We start from the raw sequence: 23,495 nt of genomic DNA, 5'->3' as shown, positions 1-23,495 counted from the left end.
TTATTAAGCTCCTACTCTCAGCTAAGTACCCTGCTAGAGCTTTACAAACTAGCTGCTGAAATAATTTATGAGTTCTGTCTGAGAGTTCTTGTTCAGAAAAATGGTCAATCCTGAAAAAGGCTCTGGGACAGGTGTGTGAGTTATAGTAGAGCAAAAGTAACGCCTTTGTAAATTTAATAAATTGAAAATTTTGAAGAAGTCATCACATGTCTGTGTTATTTAATGTTGTATTTTAAGATGTTGATTTTACATTCATTTTCCTTTTTTGAATTTTAGAGTCCTAATCCGTTACTCACCTTTAGCGTCAAGACTCATGACAGAATCTATTACATGGTAGCCCCATCGCCAGAAGCCATGCGGATCTGGATGGATGTTATAGTTACGGGGGCAGAAGGTTACACTCACTTCTTGTTGTAGTGAACTGAGGCAACAGTCCACTCCGGGGCAGACGGCAATAATCTCTTACAAGAATGAAGCCATACTCGACCCCAGATGAGAAAACCCAACAGGTCCATCCCTTGAGCTGTAAACACTCAGAACTCCTTTCATATCAAGACAAGTTATTTGTAAAAAAGAAAGAAGGGGTTTTAATACAAACCTTGATAATAGCAAAATAATTGAAGCTTCCATGAGAAAGAAAACACTATTTTGATAAATTGGATCACTTATGGGAACATTTCTTATAAACTGTTTTTAATCAGTTGTTGGATTTGCTGAAATAAACTAAACAGGTTACAGAATATCTGTATGTACTTGGAAATACAGAATAACTTTATCACCCAAGTCATTGGCATTGACATTATTGGTAATCAACTGGCTTTTTTAAAAAAAGGTAGCATTTTGTTGACAGTTATTTTGTAAACATAAGCAAATAAGGGCTTGGAGGGAAATACATTTTAGGAGGAGTTTTGCCTTAATTTTTTAAGTACTGCACCAAAACCAAAGACCTGACCTGACTTCTGTGGAACAGTAGTAACCGCAAGTGATGAACTGCATTTCGTATTGTTCTGTATATTTCAAAATGGTATTTCGATGCCATCAAATGCCCAGGAAATTGACTTTGCAGTGTCACCACTGGTGTAAGCTACTATGTATATATATATTTATATATATATGTAGTAAACCACTTTTTGTAAAAGAAGGAAGAGCAAAAAGCTGTGCGTTTTAGAAAAAAAAAGCCATGTTACGCAACAGGCATTCTGTCATGTTGAACAATTTTAAATAAAGAGAATATCTGGTGTTAGGAGCTTGTTTTGCTGAAGATTTCTCCATTCCTGGTGCTGAGAATAAAGGCAACCAGTAGCCAATGTCCTTTAGATTGTCTGATTTCTTTTTGTTGTGGAGCACACCTGCTAACTGCTCCCTCGACATAACTATGAAATCATAGCTCTGTTTTCACCAAAGAACAGACCAATTAAAATACTTATTTGCAGAAGTGGTGTAGTTCTACAAAACGGCAAATGAAGTTCAACTTAATATTCTCTATAATGTATTATTTTTTTTTTTTTACAATTAGCCTTTTTTTTAGTTAATTTTTGTCAAATGAAATGACTTCAGGCAAGTCTCTTTTATAATGGTTTTTCAAGTGCCATTTATTCTAGTTTATCATGTTTTGCATGTTTGAAAGTATGAATGTACTCTTTCCTAGAACATGGCAAATGAATAGATGTAGAGAATAACAATATTACTTACAAGATGAAATGATTAGATTAGAAGTGTCCCTTTATTAAACTTTGTCAGCCTGACTGGGTACAATTCTTTTGTTAATTTGCAGTGTGGTTTGTATACACGTATACGTGCTGTCAATAATAAGATTTTGCAACTGGATGACACAAGATTTTACTTGAACAGTGAAGGACAAAAATCATGATTGTGGAAAATATTTTTAAAATCTGATTTTGCAGCGATCACTTTTAAACCCTGTAGTGATGTAAGACTAAAATATAATTGCTAAGATTTTGTTGGTTAATGTAAAGATATGACTTTTCTGCACTGTACTCTCTTCATAGGATTGTAAAGGTGTTCTAATCCAATTGCATGATGTAGTAAGCCTCTTAAATATGTGTTGAGTTTGGATTAAAATGTTGACCTGATTTCATATTTGAAAATAAACTCGTCTCTCATTTTGAAGTTACCTATCTGTAGTATGATGGAGGATGAATTAATCGCAAATGACAGTTGTAGAAACTACATAAAGTTTGTTGTGTGCTAACATTATGATTTGTCGTGTATAAACTGAAGTATTCCAATAGAAGTATCTCTAGTTACATCCTATTGCTTACAAAATGAAATGAACCCTGAAAAACTCTGACATCTTACTGTTGTCTGTTTACACAGATACATTTATTGCTGGCGATTGCAAGGAGTGTGTTTACTTATCCTTATATCTTACAGGAAAAAAAATCATGTACATGTGATATAAAGCTTTATTTGGTGGGGGATCTCATTTGTCTCCCTGAACTAAGGCAGCAGATTTCAGAGAGAGAAGCTTCCCTCAGCAGTATGTCCCTTTGCCCCCTTTATATATTGGTGAAGTCAACATTGACAATAGGTACCCAGAGTGGAAACAAATTTGTCTACTTCAAGCTCATCACTGTCCATAAAAGCATCTGTACTTGCCACTGGCCATAATTTTTTCTAATTTGTTAGACAACAAGAGTGAATATAGAAAACAATCCATGGGTTTCTCTGCTTTTCTGTGCAGTGATTTTCCCACTATGACCAGTCAGATTTTTCATCTTACTGCAAGTAAAATGCAAGAAGACTTGCAAAAATAAAGAGGAAGAAAAAAGAGAGAAGTGATTGAGAATATTTGCAATTATCCAAAACATGCAGAGAGAAGTGTTTGTTAAGATATAAGGGATGGGCTGGGTGCAGTGGCTCACACCTGTAATTCCAGCACTTTGGGAGTCCAAGGGGGGGTGGATCACCTGCAGTCAAGAGTTCGAGACCAGCCTAGCCAACATGGTGAAACCCCATCTCTACTAAAAATTCAAAAATTAACCAGGCATGGTGGCGGGTGCCTGTAATCCCAGCTATTCAGGAGGCTGAAGCAGGAGAATCGCTTGAACCCAGGAGGTGGAGGTTGCAGTGAGCTGAGATCACGCCAATTGCACTCCAGGCTGGGTGACAAGACTGAGACTCCGTCTAAAACACACACACACACACACACCCAAAAAGAAATATAAGGGATGATGAAATGACATGCATCAGGCACACCTTAGCAATTTAGTCCCTTAGAGTCTACTACAGGTCTAATGGAGAACGGGCAACATAGCTCAGCATCTTTTGGAGTATGTCCTGAAATCAAGTTGCTGTCCTTAACTATATGTCCTTAGTAGAGAGAGGCATCCCACCTCTCAAGAAAGAGATCTATTCAGTCTTTATTTATCTAACTGTTCCAGACCGTTCCAACAGTCCAGGTTCTCACAACTCCAAAGACATGCTGGATTCACTATATCCAAACTTTGCCTTTAATTCTGGTACCAATTACTGCCCCCCAAATTTATAACCAGCATAATAAAAGTTACTTTACTATCTTATATATACTCAAAGTATTACACAAGCCACCATAACTTTTAAATAGGAAACTACTACATAAAACTCCATGGTTGATGCTTGAGGCCCCCAGGAATTAGTTTGAAAGGTATTTAGAGCTGGAGTCCGGAAACCCTTGTACTACAATTTATTCAACTATTTTTCTATTGTTAGCCATTCCCATTTTTTTCCTTCTCTTTGCCTCTAAAAACGGTGTAGTAGATAATATGCAGTCTTAAGAACTAGTGTTGTTTTATATAGCATAATCACAAACTGGTGCCACTGCGTTAAAAGGCACTGGAATGGATGCATATTTTAAAATTGTAATAGATGTGGCCATATTACTTGACAACAACTTTTAGCAATTCACCTTCCTAGCAATCATACGTAAGTGCTAGTGTCTAGCATCCTTGCCAATTATTTTTCTTTTTTGCCAACTGAATGGGGGAAAAAAGGCATTATTTTTTTAATTCCAGTTTTTCATTTAGTGAGTTTGAGCATCATGTTTCCTTATATGGGCTGCCTATTTATAGCTGTTGGCCAATTTTATTTGAATTATATTTTTTATTTCTAGGAGCAGGCTGAATAGAAGTTTTAACGTATCTGTGCTATAAAATCCATTTTTCTAAGCTCCTAATCAACTTAAGGTGTCTTTTGCCATTCAAAAAGTTTAAATTCGTATACAAATATATTTTTTATTTATGATGTTGGGGTTTTGAAATCTTGGTTAAGAAAGTCCCTTCTGTCCCCAGATTATATAATATTCTCCTAAAATTTATTTAACCTCCTCAGTTGTATTCTTCCGTTGAAATCAATTTTTTACTGAAATTTATTTTCGCATATAGCACCAGGAAGGGGCCAAGATAATTCAATATTTCGTTAATCAGGCATATAGATTTAGAGCGGGGAATGTCCGATACCATTCCAGGTTATATAGGCGAGATTAATGTCAGATCTTGGGAGCATTTCCAGTACACGTTAAAACTGTCAGGCGGTCGGCGGGATTGCAGGTGATGCAGCAAGCCTGGTGTCCTCGACAGGAGACGGTTTCCCATCTAGGACCGTTGGGTAGGGTTCCTTTCTGAGCTTCCAGCTCTGTGGTATCTATCAGCCCGCTGATAGGGCAGCCTCCCGACGCCACTCAAAACACCCCAAAGGCCCCAAGCCAAACCCCACTACTGGTAGAACCAACAGTCCAAAGGAAAGGAAAGAGCCACGACGCTCTGCGCATGTGCGCTCTTCGCAAGCTGAAAATCGTGCGGAGAGCTCTTCAGCAAGTTCCGCCTTCCGGCCTGAAGCGCATGCGCAGCCTCGGTTCCGTTGCGTAGTGTGCAACTCTGTGGGACACTGCAGGGTGCAGGGACAACTAGGAAGATGGCGGTTGCGCGCTTGGCTGCTGTGGCGGCCTGGGTACCTTGTCGGAGGTGGGGCTGGGCAGCCGTCCCCGTCGGTCCCCACCGTGGCCTCAGCGCACTGCTTGCACGGATACCTCAGCGGGCGCCACGGTGGCTCCCAGGTCAGTGTCCGAAAGGCGGGAGTAGGACGCGTTCTTTCGAACGCCTCGGGTTCCGTCAGTTCCTGTGCCTGTGCAGTGCGTCTTTGGCGCCCAGTTCAAAAATGCTCCTCTCCCTTTCTCAGCACCCCAGTTCTAGGCGCTTTGTAGACTTCTGGTGAAGGCTGTGAGGAGAGCTCTGCCGCGGCCCTGCGGCATTCTGGGCACCCCGGGCCCTCGCTAGCGTTTTACACTGTGCAGTTTAAAGAGCTCGTGCTCCTTACCTGCCTCCGCTGCATTAAACGCCAACACTAGAAAAAATTAAAATGTGCGTTTAATGCAGTATTATTAGTTACTTCTACGAATTTGTAGATTGTGACTCCTAAAATGCGTAGACTGACTCTCCTTTGAGTTGAGGGAACCTAACAATGCGAGGCATGTTCTTTGTAAAAGTGTGGACGCCCTCGTAAGCCTAATTTCTAGTTCTGCCTTCTTGCTGCACCCACTCAGTGAAAGAACCATAATCATTATTGCACAAAGGAAACTAGAATTTGGGCCAAAAATCAGAGAACCTCGTATATGTATATATAGTCTTTGAATTAGATCCTTTTATTTTTTTGGCTTTGTGTGTTTACACCATTGCCACGTAGCTGTCAGATGATGCATGGTGCTTGAAGTGGTAATTAATGTCACGGCAGAGATCTTTGTATGGAGATTTTTGTATCCAATTTCTAAACTTTTATAATCAAGATTAACTTGCATTTAATTGTGCGCAACCAAAAGGCATGTTACACATGCAAATACTCCTGGCAAAACGTAGTATGTCAGTTCATTAACCAGAGTATAATATTATTTCATCTATTTAGCAAACGTTCATTGAGCACTTATGCACCAGGCTTTGAACTAATCCTTATGTTCGAAGATGATTTATGAATATAATTACATGAATCTGTCTACTTAGAACTTACATTCAATAAATTATAATCATCTCGGGGGGAAATTATGTTTTGAGAGGTGATTTCTGGAAGAGGATAGTAAGAATTTTTTTTAGTGCTCAGCTGAGTAGATGGGAAATGAACATGAGTGGATCAACATAACTGGTCCTTGCCAAAAGTTTTAAATTTGGCATATTTCTCTATACTTTGAAACAAGCTTTTATGTAAAAAGGAGAGCTTTAAGGGCTTCAATTACATCTTTTAAAAATCAACTTCTTAATTACAAAATGGGGAAAACTTTAGCAGCACACATGGATTTTCTTCTCAAGACTGAGAAGTTTTCAAAGTGGAGGACGGCTTCATTTAATATAAAAAAAGAAAATGTATTAGTCCAAAGACTCTAAGGAAGTACAGAAACCTAGTGTCTTTGGAAAGAAGAGGTGGGATTATAAATGACTCTTTTAAAAAAAATCTACTTGTTTCTTAAGAGCAAGTATGGATTTTATAATGGGGGAAAATTTGAAAAACGATGAAATAGAATAATCTTATAAAGTTCACCAATTGTACTGTTGTACTTAAATTACACTAAAATCTGTGTGTACCATTTACAGAAAGCCAAACCAACAAATAAAATGCAAAGTGATTGCATAGGTCTATAAGAAATCTCCTTCCAAAAACGATACTATCATATGTTATTTTTAAAGAAACTGTTCATTGAACCCACCTCAGCTGATAATAAAATTATGAGTTGTTACCATGGCCCATGATTTCTTGGTTGAGGTAGGCGGTTGGGTGGGCAGGTGGATGGGAGTCAGTAATGAAAAGGGCACAGCACGTCCTCCTTTGAAACAATTTTCCAAGGGCAGACCAAACCTGTTTCTTCCCTGACCCCCAAGAAAGTAGGGATGCAAGGCCAGGCATGGTGGCTAACACCTGTAATTTCAGCAATGGGAGGCCAAGGTGGGAGGGTCACTTGAGCCTGGGAGTTTGAGACCAGTCTGGGCAACATAGTGAGACCCTGTCTCCACAAAAAATACAAAAATTAACCAGGTGTGGTGGTACATGCGTGTAGCGTAGCTACTGGGGAGGCTGAGGCGGGACGATGGCTTGAGCCTGGGGAGTTGAGGAGGTCCAGGCTGCCGTAAGCTAGGATTGCACCACTGCACTCTAGCCTGAGTGACAAGGTGAGACCCTGTCTCAAAAAAAAAAAAAATAAGGGATGTGAAACTTATCAAACAAAAAATAAATTTAAAAACAAAGCCAAAAATCTCACAAGAGAGGGCTGAAACTATTGCGGGTAAATCTGAATGTTGATTGATACTGTTTAGGATAGATGATAAAGCAGCAACAGGAAAATGTTTTTTGATTAGTCTCTGTCTTTTGTTGTCTTGAAATTCCTACCGCATTGTGTATTTTGGAAGAATCAAGATTGGACTTTGCTCAAAGAAGTTACTGATATTGGCATGATTTTAAAACTGGAGATCTCATGCACAAACTTATTAACTTAGTACTTTGAGTCTGTTCTTGTTTTTTCTATTAAATGGAAATAGTATTTAACATCATTTCACTGAGATAAGAAAGTTAAGATCGAAAATATATATGGTTTTCCAAAGACTGAATTTACAAACCATAGTTTACTTTTTGTACTTTGTTTAGCTTGTAGACAAAAGACGTCACTCTCATTCCTTAATCGACCAGACCTTCCAAACCTGGCTTATAAGAAGCTAAAAGGCAAAAGTCCAGGAATTATCTTCATCCCTGGCTATCTTTCTTATATGAATGGTACAAAAGCATTGGCGATTGAGGAGTTTTGCAAATCTCTAGGTCACGCCTGCATAAGGTAGGAACAACACATTACTGAGAAAATATTGCTACTGTTATCATTACAATGGAGAATTACTTCTGTTCTAATCAGTTGAAGTAAATGCCAGCATTTGTATACATTATTTTAATGGTCTGTAAACTTGCATCTTGTGATTTAGGGTAATTTTACAAGCAACCTTTAAAAGACCTTTTTTAAAGGCCTTTGTGCCACGCTGACAACCCTGGCAGGGAAGGACATCTTAAGGGAAATAGTGGTAACTAAGCTCCTTAGAGGCAATAATGTATGTGACAGCAAACAGATATACTAGTTGGCTTTCATATAGTCTCTTATAATTTTCCACTGGGGACTTAAGGACTTTATTTGATCACTGTTTATCTAAAAGTAATACATGTATTTAAAAGTATTATATAATGCAAATTTCTGCTGCGTTTTCTCTTCCCTCTCCTGTAATCTGAATATGTAGAAGCATAAATAGGGATAAGTGGTACTTAAGCTTGATTTTATAATTCCTAATTTTTCATACTGAGTTATTTTAGTAAATAACTTTATGTTATTATGTTATTACCTTATAATAACATAAAGCAGTCATATGTTTAGTATCCACTGTCCAGAAGAGATGGTATGATTTCGTAAAAAGAAGATTAGCCTGGAATTCAAGAAACATGAGTTCTAGAATAAATTCTAGCAATAACTATGACAAGACAAGTAAGTTAATAAACATTGGACCTAAGTTTGTCATCAAAAGAAAGAGGTTGGACTAGAGATAACTTCTGACTTATTTTCTAGCACTAACAGCCTAAAAATCTATCCATCTAAATTTTTAGAAGAGTGATTCACTAACATTCATTCAATAATTCTAGAAAATACAGCTATATATAAAACTTTCAGACTACCTGTTCAATATATTAGCAGCAGTTATGTCAATTATATGGATTTAATCTTATTTGTTTTACCAAACTAATGAATTATTTTAATTTCATACTCAGAACTCTTTTAAAATCTGTTCTGACTTATTCTGAAGATTGGCGTACTTTTTGGAAATAGATTCTTTAGCACTATACTGAGTGCTGCATAATAACAAAGAATTATAAAACATTGTACTTGCCTATGAGGACCTTTCATTCAGGGTGGGGAAACACAAGATAAAATACATGTGAGAAATTTGGCAGAAATACTCATCAGAATGTGATTGTGTCAAAAGAACGTATACTTAATTGCATAAAGTTAGAGACAGTGGGATTCAAATAGATAAAGGAACGTTGAAGAATAATTCAGATTTGGGTAGGAGGGAAGTGCTGTCCAAGGAGGGGGACTGTCCTGAGCAGAACATCATAATATCAAAAATATTGTTATCACTTTTCTTTTTTGCCACTGAATAAATTTGAATCAAGAAATCACCGTTTTACCAGTTCTAAAATTTCAGCTTTGAGACTATGAGAGTTATAACCAGTTCCTGCCTCCCTATAAGACATAATATGGCTTTTCTGCATTTTGGATCCTGTATGAGTATACCTTAATAAAGAATAGTGCTTAACTACAAATATTTAGTTTGAACAAGTTCCATTTTATTTGCTCTTATCAAAGTTCATCACAGTCTGATTATTGTTAACTGTTGATTGCACTTTATTATAAGAGATTTTATCTTCTCTAATTTTTCAGGTTGCTTTCGTTGGGATTTTTTTGCTGTAAAATTTAGATCTTCAATGATGAAATAGTTTATTACACAAGAAATAAAACATATGACTATATGAATATGTTTTATTAAGGTCCTATTACCATGCCTAAAATAAGACTGATTCAGATCTCAGGAATATAACATATGGTTTTAAGGCTGGTATTCTGTCATAATTATTTGTAATCGAATTTTTATTTGGGACTACATCCCAGACTGTTGAGGCTGCTAAGATGGAGATGTGCTACTGTTTATAAAAGTTTTAAAGTGCTGAATATGTTTGGATTATCTTTGTCTCTGGATTTAAAGTGCTGAGTATGTTTGGATTATCCTTGTCTCTGGATTGGGGTTCAGCGAGAGTTAACTATATTTTTTTTTACTGGTACCCTATTAGTATCACCAAGTATTTATATTTTCCTTCATGAAGGAGCTGTACAAGTATTTTGCATCCTCACCATATATTTGGAAGGCAGCTAACTGTAAAAGATGCCACATTCAGCCATATCCAATTGCCAACTACGAAGAGGGAAAAGGAGAAAATTAGTTGGTGTCTTTCTCCCTTTTTCCCTCCACCCCTTCTACCTGTCTCTTACATACCCTGGATTGAGGGGGCAACAGTAACTGATTTAGACTGCACCAGTTGCCCTGTTCTATTTCCCAAGGATCCAAAATCATTTCACTTCAAACCTAAAGAAAAATTTAATTTCTTCTCTCTCCTATTTCTCATAAATCCCTTACTTACTGTACCAGCCATTCCACCAAAAAGGTTCATTTGAACTAGGCTCTGAGAAAGGGTATCAGTAAAGAAGGGAAAAGATATCAGTAAAGAAGATGATGGAAGAAGGTATTCCAGGTAAAGGAATCAACAGTGTGAGGTGTGAAACACATAAGAAAACATAGACCTATTTTAGGAACACTAAGTTCATCAATTTGTCTAAAGCAGTAGTATTCCCTGATGAAGTGAGTACTACTGTAAAATTTAGTAGTAAAAAAAAATTTACTGTAAAATTAATTGTGAAATCAATCTGAAATGACCAGAATATAATGGTTCAAAAAAACAGGCCAAAGCACTAAATGTTTATGTTGTATATCGCAGGGAGCACTGAAGGTAATGCTATAATGTTAAAGAAAAAAACTGACATGTATATAGTGACTCTATTTAAAGACAGAGTCGTAGAGACACAAGATAGAAGGCTACTATGATAGTCTAGGTCGAAGATGACAAATAAACACCTACACCAAGATACTGGACTTACCAAAGTACCAAGAAAGGGATGAACATAAGAAGAAATGAGAATGAATCATGATGGTTTAGGGCAGGCAGTATTCTGTAGCCTGGAAAAACAAACGAATAAAACAGCCTGCTCTTAAGGAACTGACATTCTAGTCAGAGGGAGATGAATGTTTAAAAACAAACTTGATTACAATACAATATGAAAAGTGTTGAGTACATACAAAAGAAAGTGACTGGTACTAAATGGGGCATATATGTCAAGTGAAGTTCCTCAGAGGAGGTGACATGACTTAAAGGATGACTACGAATTTGGGTTGGGGAGGAAGCTGTTCTTGGCAGCAGAACAGCATGCTAAGGCCCTAAGTTATAAAAGGGTGTAACTGGGAGTTAGGAGTAGTTCAGTATGACTAGGGTTTAGGTAACCTGTGGGTGTGGTATGGTACTTTATACCACCATGATTTTTTATTGATTTGATACCCTTAAGGAGAGGTAAAATTCATAGATCAGACAGATAACTGAGCCTAGATAACTAGGAAGTTGGAAGGAGAAAGGGATGGGTTGGTGATGATGAATTTTATTCTGGTCTCCTTCCCTTCCATTAATTCACTAAATATACACTAAGCACCTACAACTCGCAAGGAACTGAACTAGGCACTAGGAACGCATTGAAACAAAGCTTGTGCCCATGTGGAACTTTCATTCTAATGTGGGAGACAGACCATAAATAATCAAATATATCTCAAGTAGTAATAAGTGCTACGAAGAAAATGAAGCAGAGTAAAGAATTAGAGAATGATGAAAGCAGCACAGTTTTAATAATTGAATGGTCATGGGAGGCTTTTCTGAGGATGTAATATTTGAGCCAAAGGCCTGAATGAAGTGTGGGAGCAATCTAAATGGCTATCTGGAGAAGAGTATGCCATGTGGAGAGAAAAGCTGATGAGACGGGAACTTCAAGAAGGAAAGTGAAGATACAGTTGGGAGGGAGGGAGAGAGAGAAAACAATGAGAAATGAGATTAGAGAGGTGATCAGGCACCAAAGTATGGTAAGGACTCTGGATTTAAAGATTATAGAAAGCCTTTGGAGGGTTTGCAAGACATGGTTTTGTTTTAAAAGGATCACTCTACTATATAGGGAAAGACTATGAGTGTGAAAATGCAAACAGGAGACTTTTTAGGAGACTATTGCATTAAGTTCAGTTGAGAGACAGTGTGACTAGGACCAGGCTGGTAGCAGTGGAGGAGGTGAGAAAGTGATTGGACACAGGAGATACTTGAAAGTTAATAAGCCAATAGAATTTGCTAAAATACATATTGATTGTGATGTTTTACTATAAGCATTATAGTAATGAGGAAGGTGCTATCTTTCTTAAAAATTAAAGAAGCAAATATATAGATATTTAGCTACAGATTTTTTTCCCTTTTTCCAGGTTTGATTACTCAGGAGTTGGAAGTTCAGATGGTAACTCAGAGGAAAGCACACTGGGGAAATGGAGAAAAGATGTTCTTTCTATAATTGATGACTTAGCTGATGGGCCACAGGTGACTGTTTTTATTAAGTATGATGATAATTACTATAACCTCATATTTAAGCTGTTTTGTTTTGTTTTGTTTTGTTTTGTTTTTTGAGATGGAGTCTCTTGCTGTCGCCCGGCCTGGAGTGCAGTGGTGCAATCTCGGCTCACTGCAAGCTCTGCCTCCCAGGTTCATGCCATCCTCCTGCCTCAGCCTCCCAAGTAGCTGGGACTACAGGCACCCGCCACCACGCCTGGCTAATTGTTCGTATTTTTAGTAGAGACGGGGTTTCACCGTGTTAGCCAGAATGGTCTTGATCTCCTGACCTCGTGATCTGCCCGCCTGGGCCTCCCAAAGTGTTGGGATTACAGGCGTGAGCCACTGTGCCCGGCCTAAGCTGTTTCTTTAGATATGAAAATGTTTTTATTTAATTTAAATGTTTAATCAATTTTGATATTTGATTTAAAATGATTCTATTATTTTTGCTTTCTAATATTTTGTTTTATGTTTATAACCTGTTCTGTCTTAAAGACCTAATATTTTATTTTATTTTATTTTTAGATTCTTGTTGGATCTAGCCTTGGAGGGTGGCTTATGCTTCATGCCGCAATTGCACGACCAGAAAAGGTCGTGGCTCTTATTGGTGTAGCTACAGCTGCAGATACCTTAGTGACAAAGTTTAATCAGCTTCCTGTTGAGGTAAGTCAAAAGTCACTTTTGCCACCTCCATATATTTACCGCTTATACTTCTTCTGCTCCCTCTTTCTTTGAGGGAAGGAGGGACAGAAAACAATAAGTCCTTTGACTTACTGTGCTGGCCCAACTTTTGTCTTAGCTGCCTTTCTGTACACAATCTCTTTTCTACCTTTAACTATTTGGCATCTTGTTTAAGATTTCCTTTCTTCATAGTCTCTTCAAATCATTCTGCCAAATGTTTGAGACACATTAACAAAATCACACTTTGAAATTTCTTTTTTTTTTAGCCACACTTTCTTTATTATTACATTTACTTATTTGGATCATACATCGTGATCTCCTTTTGGTCCTCTTACTTTGTGGCATATGGGCAGTAGTGCCTATTCTTATGACTATGTTAGAGTGGGCTAATGAACTGAAACTGCAGTCGTCCCTTGGTATCTGAAGAGGATTGCTTCCAAGACCTCCCATGGATATCAAAATCCATAGATGGTCAAGTCTCTGAGAAAAAAAATGGTGTAGTATTTGCACATAATCTTGTATAATCTAAATCATCTCTAGATTACTTAAAATACCTAGTACAATGTAAGCGCTATGTAAATTGTTGTTATACTGTATCGTTTAGGGAATACGGACAAGAAAAAAGGTCTGCACGTTCAATACAGATGTAATCTTTTTTTCCAGATATTTTTGATCCAAAGTTAGTTGAATCCATGGATGCAGAAACCATGAATATGGAGAGCTGACTGTCTTTGTTTTAGCCTAAAAGCAGCCTCAGTTCCTCTCAACAGAACTCTCCAGACAGATGTTGTCAGTCAGAGTGACAGAGACACAGAAATTAAAGAAAACAGAGCAGTAGTTAAAAAATATGGTCCCTAGGCTAGCAGCAGCAGCAGCACCTGAGAACTTGTTAGAAACCCAAATTCTTGGGTTTTACCCTGACTCAGAAATTGGGGGTATGGCCCAGCAGTCTGTGTTTTAACAAACCTCTTGTAAAGTTTGAGAGCAATGCTTTAGAGAATGGAGGAAGAGGAGAAGGAGGTTCAGAAATAAAAAAAGAAGAAAAAACGTACGTAGTGTTGAATAGTAGAATGTCATTGATTTGCCTCAAGTTCTGCATTAATACCTGTGCCGTGTATTAACTAAGTTCATTCTTAGTTCACGTTGTTTTCAGCTCCTTAAGAAATAGCATTGTATGTGTATTCAGGTTTCTCATATTATTTCCTATCAGAGCTAAAATTACAAAGCTGGTCTTCCTTGAACTTATCTCCTGTTTCTAAATTTTGTTCACTTTCTTGGTGGTTTCTCATACATAGTTGCTCAATGTCTTCATGTTTTTCCCACCGTTGCCATTTTGTGGATCTAAATGTGGACTCCTTGCCCCATCCTCTTAACTCAATAATACAGCGCTTCTCGGGTAGGAAATTATCTCAAAGACATGGCAGATTGAAAAGGAGTTGATTTTGGGGGGTTGGGGGATTTATTGTATTTTGTAAGTATTGGTAAATGACAAAACCTGGGTACATTTGTTTTGGTTTTGTTTTTATTTTGGGGGATTTTTAGGGTATCTCTGTTGCCCAGGCTGGAGTGCAGTGGTGCAGTCATTCCTTACTGCAGCCTTGACCTCCCAGACTCAAGAGATCCTCCCACCTCAGCCTCCTGAGTAGGTGGGACCACAAGTGCACACCACTATGCCTGGCTGATTTTTGTATTTTTTGTAGCGATGGGGTCTCGCCATATTGCCCAGGCCAGTCTTGAACTCCTAGGCTCAAGAGATTGTCCTGCCTTGAACCCCCAAAGTGCTTACACACACAAGCCACTGTGCCTGGCCATGTACATTTCTCTGTGTATGTGTGTGTTCACATCAGTCAGAGTGAGGATAGGGTAGATACTTTCTAATTGAGAAGATTTATAATCTGCAAATCAAGGCATTTTTTGCTAATACTTAATCAGATAAGGAGTTGTTAACAGAAGCATGTTGAGCCCTTGGTTAACTTAAAAGCATGTATAAGGAAAGAGCACCAACACTAAGACTACTATCTCTTCACATAAACAGCTAGCCCTAACAATGTCAATGGAGCAGATGTGGAGATTTTTACTATCTTTTATAACCCTGGGAATAGTAAGCCCAGCATATCTCATTGCTTCTATAAGAACTTGACCATCCTCGTAACTGACTCTAATCATTATCACTTTCTTTGGACACTAGAGGGCCTCAAACATGATGCACAGCTGTTTGGAATGTACGCCTCTGAACCACATTGCCTTGATAAGTTTTGTTGATGTGGAACTTAATATATTGTACATTTTCTTTAGATAATGTCTTTGCTGTTTCTGAACTTTCTGTTCTTGAGGATTTGAGACATACAACATTTTATAAAGTTAACTTGTTCTTCAAATGGACCATTTTCATTGAATTCAGTGGCAGGTAACAGAGCTAGTTGGGGGCCAGGGATGCTTAAAATGAAACTATTATTAATACAGTGTCTCCTTAATTAGCAAAGCCTCCACTTCAGCTAATAACCAGTGGGACTAAGTTCTATCTGCTGAAGTATTTACAAATTCAGGAACAATCCTGAGTAGCTTGAGGATAGCTAAATGTCATCTTTACTTTAAATATTTGGTTCATATGTTGTTTTAATACAGAGAATGCCATTATATTGATATAGATTTATACATTTTATAGTTTTGTAGAATTTCATTAATTTTAAATCATTTGGAGACATACTTAGAAGTACAGTTTTTTTTTTTTTTACTGAATTATTAAGTCCTTTTGGAATTAAAAATATGTTAAAAGCCTAAGTACATATAGATTATATTATATCATACATATTTTTTAAGTTCTTGTTTTCCTTTTTACATTTGCAATAAATTAACAATTTTAAACATGGGAAAATCATAGTATATTTGTTGAAACTTTAAATTTTTCAAATATGTTATGTGTAGCTTTCCTTTCCTTATTTTTTAAAATTTTTGATAAGATGTCCATTCCATTTTTCTAGAAGTGCCCTTCATATTATATGATTGTAAGAGTCTTGAAACTATTCATAGCTTGATTTTTTTTTTTAGTTTTAAGCTGTGATCATCTTTCCAAAAATTTGTTATATATAAATGAACTTTTATGCTCAAAAGTGTTCATGACAATACCACAGTATGAGATGGTCAAACTAAGTCAATTATAGTAGACTGCTGTGCAGCATTTAAAACCCTTTCATAGAATTTTTTAAACCCAGAAATATATGTACTAAATAAAGCAGCATAGAAAACTGTATATGAATGTGTAATATGTATGCATTCTACATATTACATAAAAACCAAAACACATACAGACAAATATTAGAAGGAAATAAGCCACATATTAATGGTTTTTCTCTCCATAAGATAGGATTATGGGTGATTTATTTCTTTAATTATTTTTATGTTTTCTATAATGACTGCATGTTACTCGTTATATAAAATTCTAATTTTTTTAGAAAAATTAAGATAAATTATATACAAAATAGGAGTTCTCAAAAAGTCAAAGGACATGTATATTTCATTTTAAGGGAATAAATGTACAGATATTATTGTTTGGCTTTCAGGAAGTATGTGGAAGACTTCTTTGTCATCCAGAACAAAAATCAAATTTTTTTCTCTTTTATAGGACTCTGGAAGGAAAAACTATATTTCTTTACATTCAGCTTAAAATTGCATGAGTATGTGTGTGATTGTTACAGTGTAATTACTCTTATTTGTTTATTCTTAGTTCTGTGTTTGATTCTTTCTCCTCTTCCCCTATGCCATACCCATTTTAGCTACTTATAAGCACTTTTAGGTTTACAATTTTGAAATCTAAACAGTTTATTCTAAGATTTGATTTTATTTAAATATGAATGATACCTGGACTGATTACAAGAAATTGTAGTGCTTTTCTCCCCCTTCATTTTTCTTTTCAGTTGGAGTGAAGCAACATCTGATTTGAGATAGTGTATGGTAAAGTTAGATAAATTTAAATTTAAGTTTGAGTCTTAGCCATAACAGTTAGTAGCCTAGCTCTGAACTGTTGAGCACAATATTTCATTTATCTAAACCATAATATCCTCTTTTATAAAAATAGAATAATAACAGAATTATTATCAGAATCTTATGGAATAATATGTATAAAATACCCATCACAGTACCTTGCATATAGTAATTATTGATAATTATTATTGTTATACTTTTGTTATCTCTATCCTCTTATTCAAGAACTGCTTTCTTTAGATCTTAAAACTATTGCATGTGTTAATGTTGCCTAAAGTCACAAATACTTTTATTTTTCTTTCTTTTTCCAATAGCTAAAAAAGGAAGTAGAGATGAAAGGTGTGTGGAGCATGCCATCAAAATACTCTGAAGAAGGAGTTTATAATGTTCAGTACAGTTTCATTAAAGAAGCTGAATATCACTGCTTGTTACATAGCCCAATTCCTGTGAACTGCCCTATAAGATTGCTCCATGGCATGAAGGATGACATTGTACCTTGGCATACATCAATGCAGGTTGCTGATCGAGTACTCAGCACAGATGTGGATGTCATCCTCCGAAAACATAGTGATCACCGAATGAAGGAAAAAGCAGACATTCAACTTCTTGTTTACACTATCGATGACTTAATTGATAAGCTCTCAACTATAGTTAACTAGTATCACATGTTTAGTTGGTATGTAAACGAATGTATCCAGAAGATTGGAAGAGGGATAACAAATGAAAGATCCTGATACTTTAGGTTTTTCTCTTTCCTCTATTTTGTAAACATCAGATGAGTATTATTTAATGATGTATTTGCACAAGTAATGTAAATTGTGAAGAAGGACCAGCTGCTGTTTAGAAAATTTTCTCCTTCCTTCTGTCCTTGATTTTTTTTCATTGAAGTATTTCCTTTTTTTTTAAATTCAAGAAAAGTTTACCTTTCTTATGCTTATGTTAGCTATGCCAGCTCTTAATTGCATCCTTTTCTAATTAGGATTATTAATAAAGTGTGAATGTTTTGTTTTATTATAGACAGAAATGTGTAACATTACTTCGGATTTGAAAATGCAATTCACAAAATATAGGGAAATTTTTATTGAAGTAAATTTGAAATGATGGAGAAATTTCAGAAGCATAATAAAGTTCACAATAAGGGTAATACTTTATATAATGTATAAAGTATATGTATTATATATATGTTATATAAACTACACATTATATTCAAACTTAAAATTAAGCTTTTTTTTAAAGGCCCAAAATTGTACAGTGATACAAGGAGCTATTTCTAAATTTTGGCTTATGTGTAATATATTTAAATGGGGAATTTCATCTAAAACGATGTAGCATTTTAATATTCTGATTGGTAAAATTAAAGAGGAAATTGATCTTTATATATTATTTCTTGCAGAAACATTCATTATTTTATTAATATTGCCCTAAGTACAGCTAGGCAAATGATTGCCACCTAAATCAGAAGACGTTCTAAAGTCAGTAAGAAAATGTGAAATGCTAGTATAAAGGTTGTTTTTTTCTTTCCTGAATAAAGTGAGGTGTAGATTGAGCCTTGATATTATTGAGTTAATATTTTTTATTTATTAATTTTGGCTGGACTTTATTTAGCTTGATTAGGTTATTATCTGTCAAACCTTTTAAGTTGACAACATGACTCATATATATACATGTATATAAAATGAGCATGTGTGGAAGACTTATTCAACTCATTGATGAGGAAACCAGCAGATAGTAAACCTGGTTCAAAGTACAATTCAAGAAACTGAGTATTTATGGGCATTGAAGAAAAAATGTTGAGATAAAATTGCTGTGCAGAAAAAAGTGTTAATGAAGCCGACCTGACTACTTATGCTTAGAGACCTGCTTTACAAGGTTGGCCCTTGATTGGCATCTGGGAACTTGGAGTTCAGGGGGCTTCCACCATTCCCAGAACTGATCAAAGTAGCTTACTATATCTAAACTGTAAAACAGTAGTTTCTCCTGAACACCTACTTTCCTTCTGGGAGTCTGGAATTTTGGTATGTGCCAGGCAGAGACTACCCTTTGTGACCAGCTCCCAGTAAAAACCCCAGGCACTCAGTCTCTGGTTGACAGTGTTTCACAAGTGCTGTTACAACTGGTCGTTGGGAGAATTAAGCTCATCCTCTGTGATTCCACTGGCAGAGGATTCTTGGAAGCTTGCACTTAGTTTCCCGGCTTCACCCCATGTGTCTTTTCCTTTGCTGATTTTGTTTTGTATCCTTTCACTGTAATAAATCATGGCCATGAGCAGAACTGTATGTGGAGTCTTAAGAGTCTTCCTAGCAAATCTTCAAATTTGGGGGTGGTGTTGAGGGCCTCTCCACAGATACAAAAACTGGCTTATGTCCTACGGGGCAATTAAACTACAATCCATGGGTTATCTTTTATACTGGACAAAATTTACAAACCACAAAGATAAATCATCTATGAGTGCCACAGTCTCTGGTGCTGGAGTGGGTTGATAGAAGATGGCACTGGCTATTCAAGGACTTACTTTGCCTAGACATTGCTAGGTGTGAGGCTTGTTAGGAACATGAAGGCAAGGGCCCTTGCCAATGATGGTTTTCTGCGCAAAATAATAAATATGATTAGAGATTCATAATACATATGTAGAGACAGTATGCATAATGGTTAAGGTCAGAGACAAGCTTGGTTTTTAATTCTGGCTCACCATTTACTAGCTCTGTGACTGAGCAATTAACCTCACTGAGTCTCAGTCTCTTCTGTAAAATAACATAAACCTAGATAATACGGTGTAAGATCTAAATAAGCACAACACATTTAGAACAATGACACAGGAGGCAGTATCGTTTTGCTTTTCATTATGTACAGAACACAGTCCAGTCAGAGACTGATGGACACAATCCATGAAGGCATAGGAAGGAATGTGGAGGCAAGGAAGTGGGTAGGGCTTCTAAAGCTGAACTGAACTGGATTTGACCTTCCTGACCTCAAGATCCCAAATAGGAATGTTGTATGGTATTCTTTCAAATGCTAATAGTTTAAAACAAAAAAGGAGAAGGAACCTTTATGGTCTAAAGGTAGGAAAATCTTTTAAAATTTAATCTAGCTTTGCAGAGGTTAACATCACAAATTCCAAATGGGTTTGCGTCCATGAGATTTAGGGTATTTTAGTGCACTGTTAATTATTTGTTTTTTCTAGTTTTCCCCAAAGCTCCTTTCTGAAACCGTTCCATCCCATGTATTTAGTGATGTGTAAAATGCAGGAATAGCTGGGAGCCCTTCAGTGCCTTAGCCCCTGGAACTTGGTCATTATTTAAAATAGTGACACGACCCCTCTAAATCTCAGTATGCACAACAGAAAGGGATAAGGCAAATACCATTTGAAAAGAAGGCTAAGTGAAGCCACATAATATGTTTTGCTGTTGCTACATCTGTTGAGATTAGAGGCATTTCCAGATACAAATCTAAACAGTACACCATTCTCCAAACAGCCAATATAGAAACGTCTCTGGAGAAGGAGAAGAAAAAAGCTCTGGGCAACACTGAGTTTTATGAAATATGGAGATAGAAAGCTGAAAGAATTACTTGCCACATAACTATTCCCAGGATAATCCCCAAAGCGAATATGTCAAATACTCATTAAATTTGGAACAGTTAAATCTAAAGAATTCTTATATTCTGGGGTTGAGGTGGGTGGAATTTCAATATACCTTTTTAAGATCCTCTAAATATAGATCTTAAGTAACTTCTTAGTTTAGAAGCAATCGTGGAGTATGTGTAATGGTTGGATGAAAAAAATGTGATGCTTTGGTATATTTAGAGAATATACCTAGAAAATTGCAGACAATTTTTTTTAACCAAATGTATCTTTGGGGGAAAATATACTTTCCCATTTTGTCTTCCCCTTTTCCTAGGCCTTCAGGGTTTTGCAGGTAAACTTCTACTAAAGAAGAAGCTCAAAAGTCAGTCTCTCTGAATCCTTTCCTTACTCATCCCCATCTCTCTTTTTCAGGAGGTTTGTGCTGGGTCCTCTGGGCTCTCTTGTGAACAGTACTCTATCCATGCCTTTTTGGTACCACTTGCTGCTTTGAAATTCTCAGTTTATATCCTAGCTTCCTTCTCTCAAAGGATGACTGAGGTCAGAAGCTTTATTTTGACATCGTTTGTCCTCAGACATCTCTGACTATGCTCTATCAACCCCTTTACTGGCTCCTCCTCCTTGCCCACCTTATAATGTTAATACTCCTTGAGTTCTGGCCTCGGCAGTCTTCTCTTGCTACTTATTCACCTTGAGCAGCATCACCCATGTTCATGGTTTAAAATACTACCTGCTTGCAGGTGACTCAACTACATACCTACAATCTAGACTCTTGAGCTCCAGACCCATAAAACCAACTGCCTAATGAACTGGGATGGACCATGGGCTTCCCAAATGCAGTAAATCCAAACCTTATTATCTTTTCTGCTTTATGTATCTCCCCACCTGTGAGTCCTCCTAAAATAAATGGCGCCACCACTGCTTCTGTTATACAAGTCAAACTTGTGAGTCATTCTGACTGTCTCCTTTTCCTTTACCTAAGTCAGATTGATCATCCTCTCTCTCTATGAAAAAGCTCAAACTCTTGCATGATATCTGAGTCCATGCAAGGCTGGTTTAACAACCAAAAACCAGTTGCTGAAAGCCAGTTTAACAACTGGCTTTTGGTGGTGGGGTGGAAGCCCTGATGTGTAGCATTTGCTAACATTCACAGCATAAATATTCCTGCCCTGGCTGGTTTTAAACTACATCATGACATCTCTGAATGCAAAGCTGGAAGAAAATGCCCAGTAGCACACCATCACATAGTATTTACACCGTATAGAGGCAATACACGCAAATATCCTCAACATAGGTAACAGTAAAATGTAGCAAAATAAATCAGAAAGTGGTTCATTTTGAGTAACTTTTCTTTGTAATATAACTTATTTAAGAGTAAGTTAATATAACCTTACTGCTAAGAATGACTGAGTTTAGCATCTGTCTCTTGAAATTCCTGAAAATTTAACCATGGGCACTTGCAAACACACCATTTTATGATCTGGAGCCTGCCTGACATTCCAGCCTCATTTTTCTTTCTATGTTTCTCTTCTCTTTAACCGTATGTTTTATTAATACTGGAAGATTTTCACCTTAAATACACTTCTTTTGACAGCAACATTCCCTACCTCTCACCTCACTCTATCCACCTGGCAAACACCTACTTGTCTTTCAATACTTAAAATAAGCTCATTTATAAATCTTTCCCCTGATTCCTTAACACCCTCCTCCAGGTATTATTGTACCAACCTGAGTTCTTTGTGCATAATTTTAGCATGACATCTGGCATTTATTGTTTACAACTTTAACTTTGTTACTAAACCAAATTGTCATGTATCACTTATTTTTGTGTCTCAGCTATACACGTAGGCCCTTAAAAAGTTGTTGAGGCTGGGCACAGTGGCTCACGCCTGTAATCCCAGCTCTTTGGAAGGCTGAGGTGGGCGGATCACGAGGTCAGGAGATTGAGACCATCCTGGCTAACATGGTGAAAACCCCGTCTCTGCTAAAAATACAAAAATAAGCTACTTGTGGTGGCGCACGCCTGTAATCCTCGCTACTTGGGAGGCTGAGGCAGGAGAATCGCTTGAACTAGGGAGTCAGAGGTTGCAGTGAGCTGAGATCGCACCATTGCGCCCCAGCCTGGCCACAGAGTGAGACTCCGACTCAAAAAAAGAAAAAAAAAAAGAAAGAAAAAGTTGTTGAAAACGTTAACTATAATACTAGTAGGCACTTAGTAAATGCGGCGTTGAGCTGATTTCCACTGTCACCCCTGAGGAGATCAAGCATTTTTTCTCTGAAGACTTCCTCTGGATTTCTGGACACTTCCATGCCCTGCTGTGGCCCCTCTCTTTGCCATTGTATCCTCTCTAGAACCATGGGCCCAGTCATTCACTTAAAGCACACCAGCTACTCTGTTATAATATGAGGGACTCTTTGGGTACAAAAGATTTGCAAAACAGTGTTTAAAAAAAAGACAAGCAAATGTACATCTTTTGAATTGTTTCAAGCTTTGCATATCAAACCAACATCTTCCTTAGAGCCATTCCAGCCATGGAAAAAGTTACATGGTTTGTGTTTGGGACTCTGTTCCCTTAGTCTAAGGTTGAAACTAGCCTTATGGCTGCTCCCCAAGATACCAGTGGTGGATTCCCTAATTCTTCTGTCAATTTCCCTGCTCTAAACTCTTCCCCTAAGCTCCAAGTGTCCCAAGACAGTGCTGCTGTCTTTTGAGCTTCTTCAACTGATGATTCCATAAAGCATGAAGACCTGCCTTAGTCAGCCCTTCCCTTGTCTCTTCCTAAACCTACTGCTCTCCTGAAGCTCCTCGTTTTCTGTTTTCAGAGGACTCTCTCCCAGGTCTTCAACGACTGACTGCTAAGTCTTTTTCAGGCAAACCACCCACATATCTCTTAAGTAATTAAATTTTCATTAGTCCAGGCACCAGCCGGTAGGAGATTTTTCTCAATACATGTATTATTTGAGGAGTCATTTCCTGCATAGCTTCTAATCAATTTCCCACAGGGAC

General features: G+C 37.1%; 2 protein-coding genes across 8 annotated transcripts in view; both read left to right on the top strand.

Moving 5' to 3' along the window:
• The window catches only part of PHLDB2 (pleckstrin homology like domain family B member 2), a 235,411-nt gene extending 233,049 nt beyond the window's left edge, over positions 1-2,362 (top strand). For 5 of the 7 annotated variants that reach the window (XM_058437522.1, XM_058437520.1, XM_058437517.1 and 2 more), the window contains one exon: positions 277-2,045. In XM_058437522.1, the coding sequence (XP_058293505.1) occupies positions 277-417 (141 nt within the window). In that variant the 3' untranslated portion in view covers positions 418-2,045. Of the gene's footprint in view, positions 1-276 lie in introns of all 7 variants that reach the window. The other 2 variants (XM_058437521.1, XM_058437518.1) reach the window with 1 other exon arrangement.
• A 2,431-nt stretch (positions 2,363-4,793) lies between these two features.
• Positions 4,794-19,184, top strand: ABHD10 (abhydrolase domain containing 10, depalmitoylase). Its single transcript, XM_032150193.2, has 5 exons — positions 4,794-5,053; positions 7,621-7,804; positions 12,126-12,237; positions 12,772-12,909; positions 17,223-19,184. Exons 1-5 carry the CDS (start codon positions 4,912-4,914, stop codon positions 17,565-17,567), a joined length of 921 nt encoding a protein of 306 aa, XP_032006084.1. The 5' UTR covers positions 4,794-4,911; the 3' UTR covers positions 17,568-19,184.
• The last annotated feature ends 4,311 nt before the right edge of the window (positions 19,185-23,495 follow it).

This window comes from Hylobates moloch, unplaced genomic scaffold (genome assembly GCF_009828535.3).
Source record: "Hylobates moloch isolate HMO894 unplaced genomic scaffold, HMol_V3 SCAFFOLD_4, whole genome shotgun sequence".
Lineage (NCBI taxonomy): Eukaryota > Metazoa > Chordata > Mammalia > Primates > Hylobatidae > Hylobates > Hylobates moloch.
The sequence above is the reverse complement of the archived record's forward strand: the minus strand, read 5'-3'. Positions and strand labels throughout refer to the sequence as shown.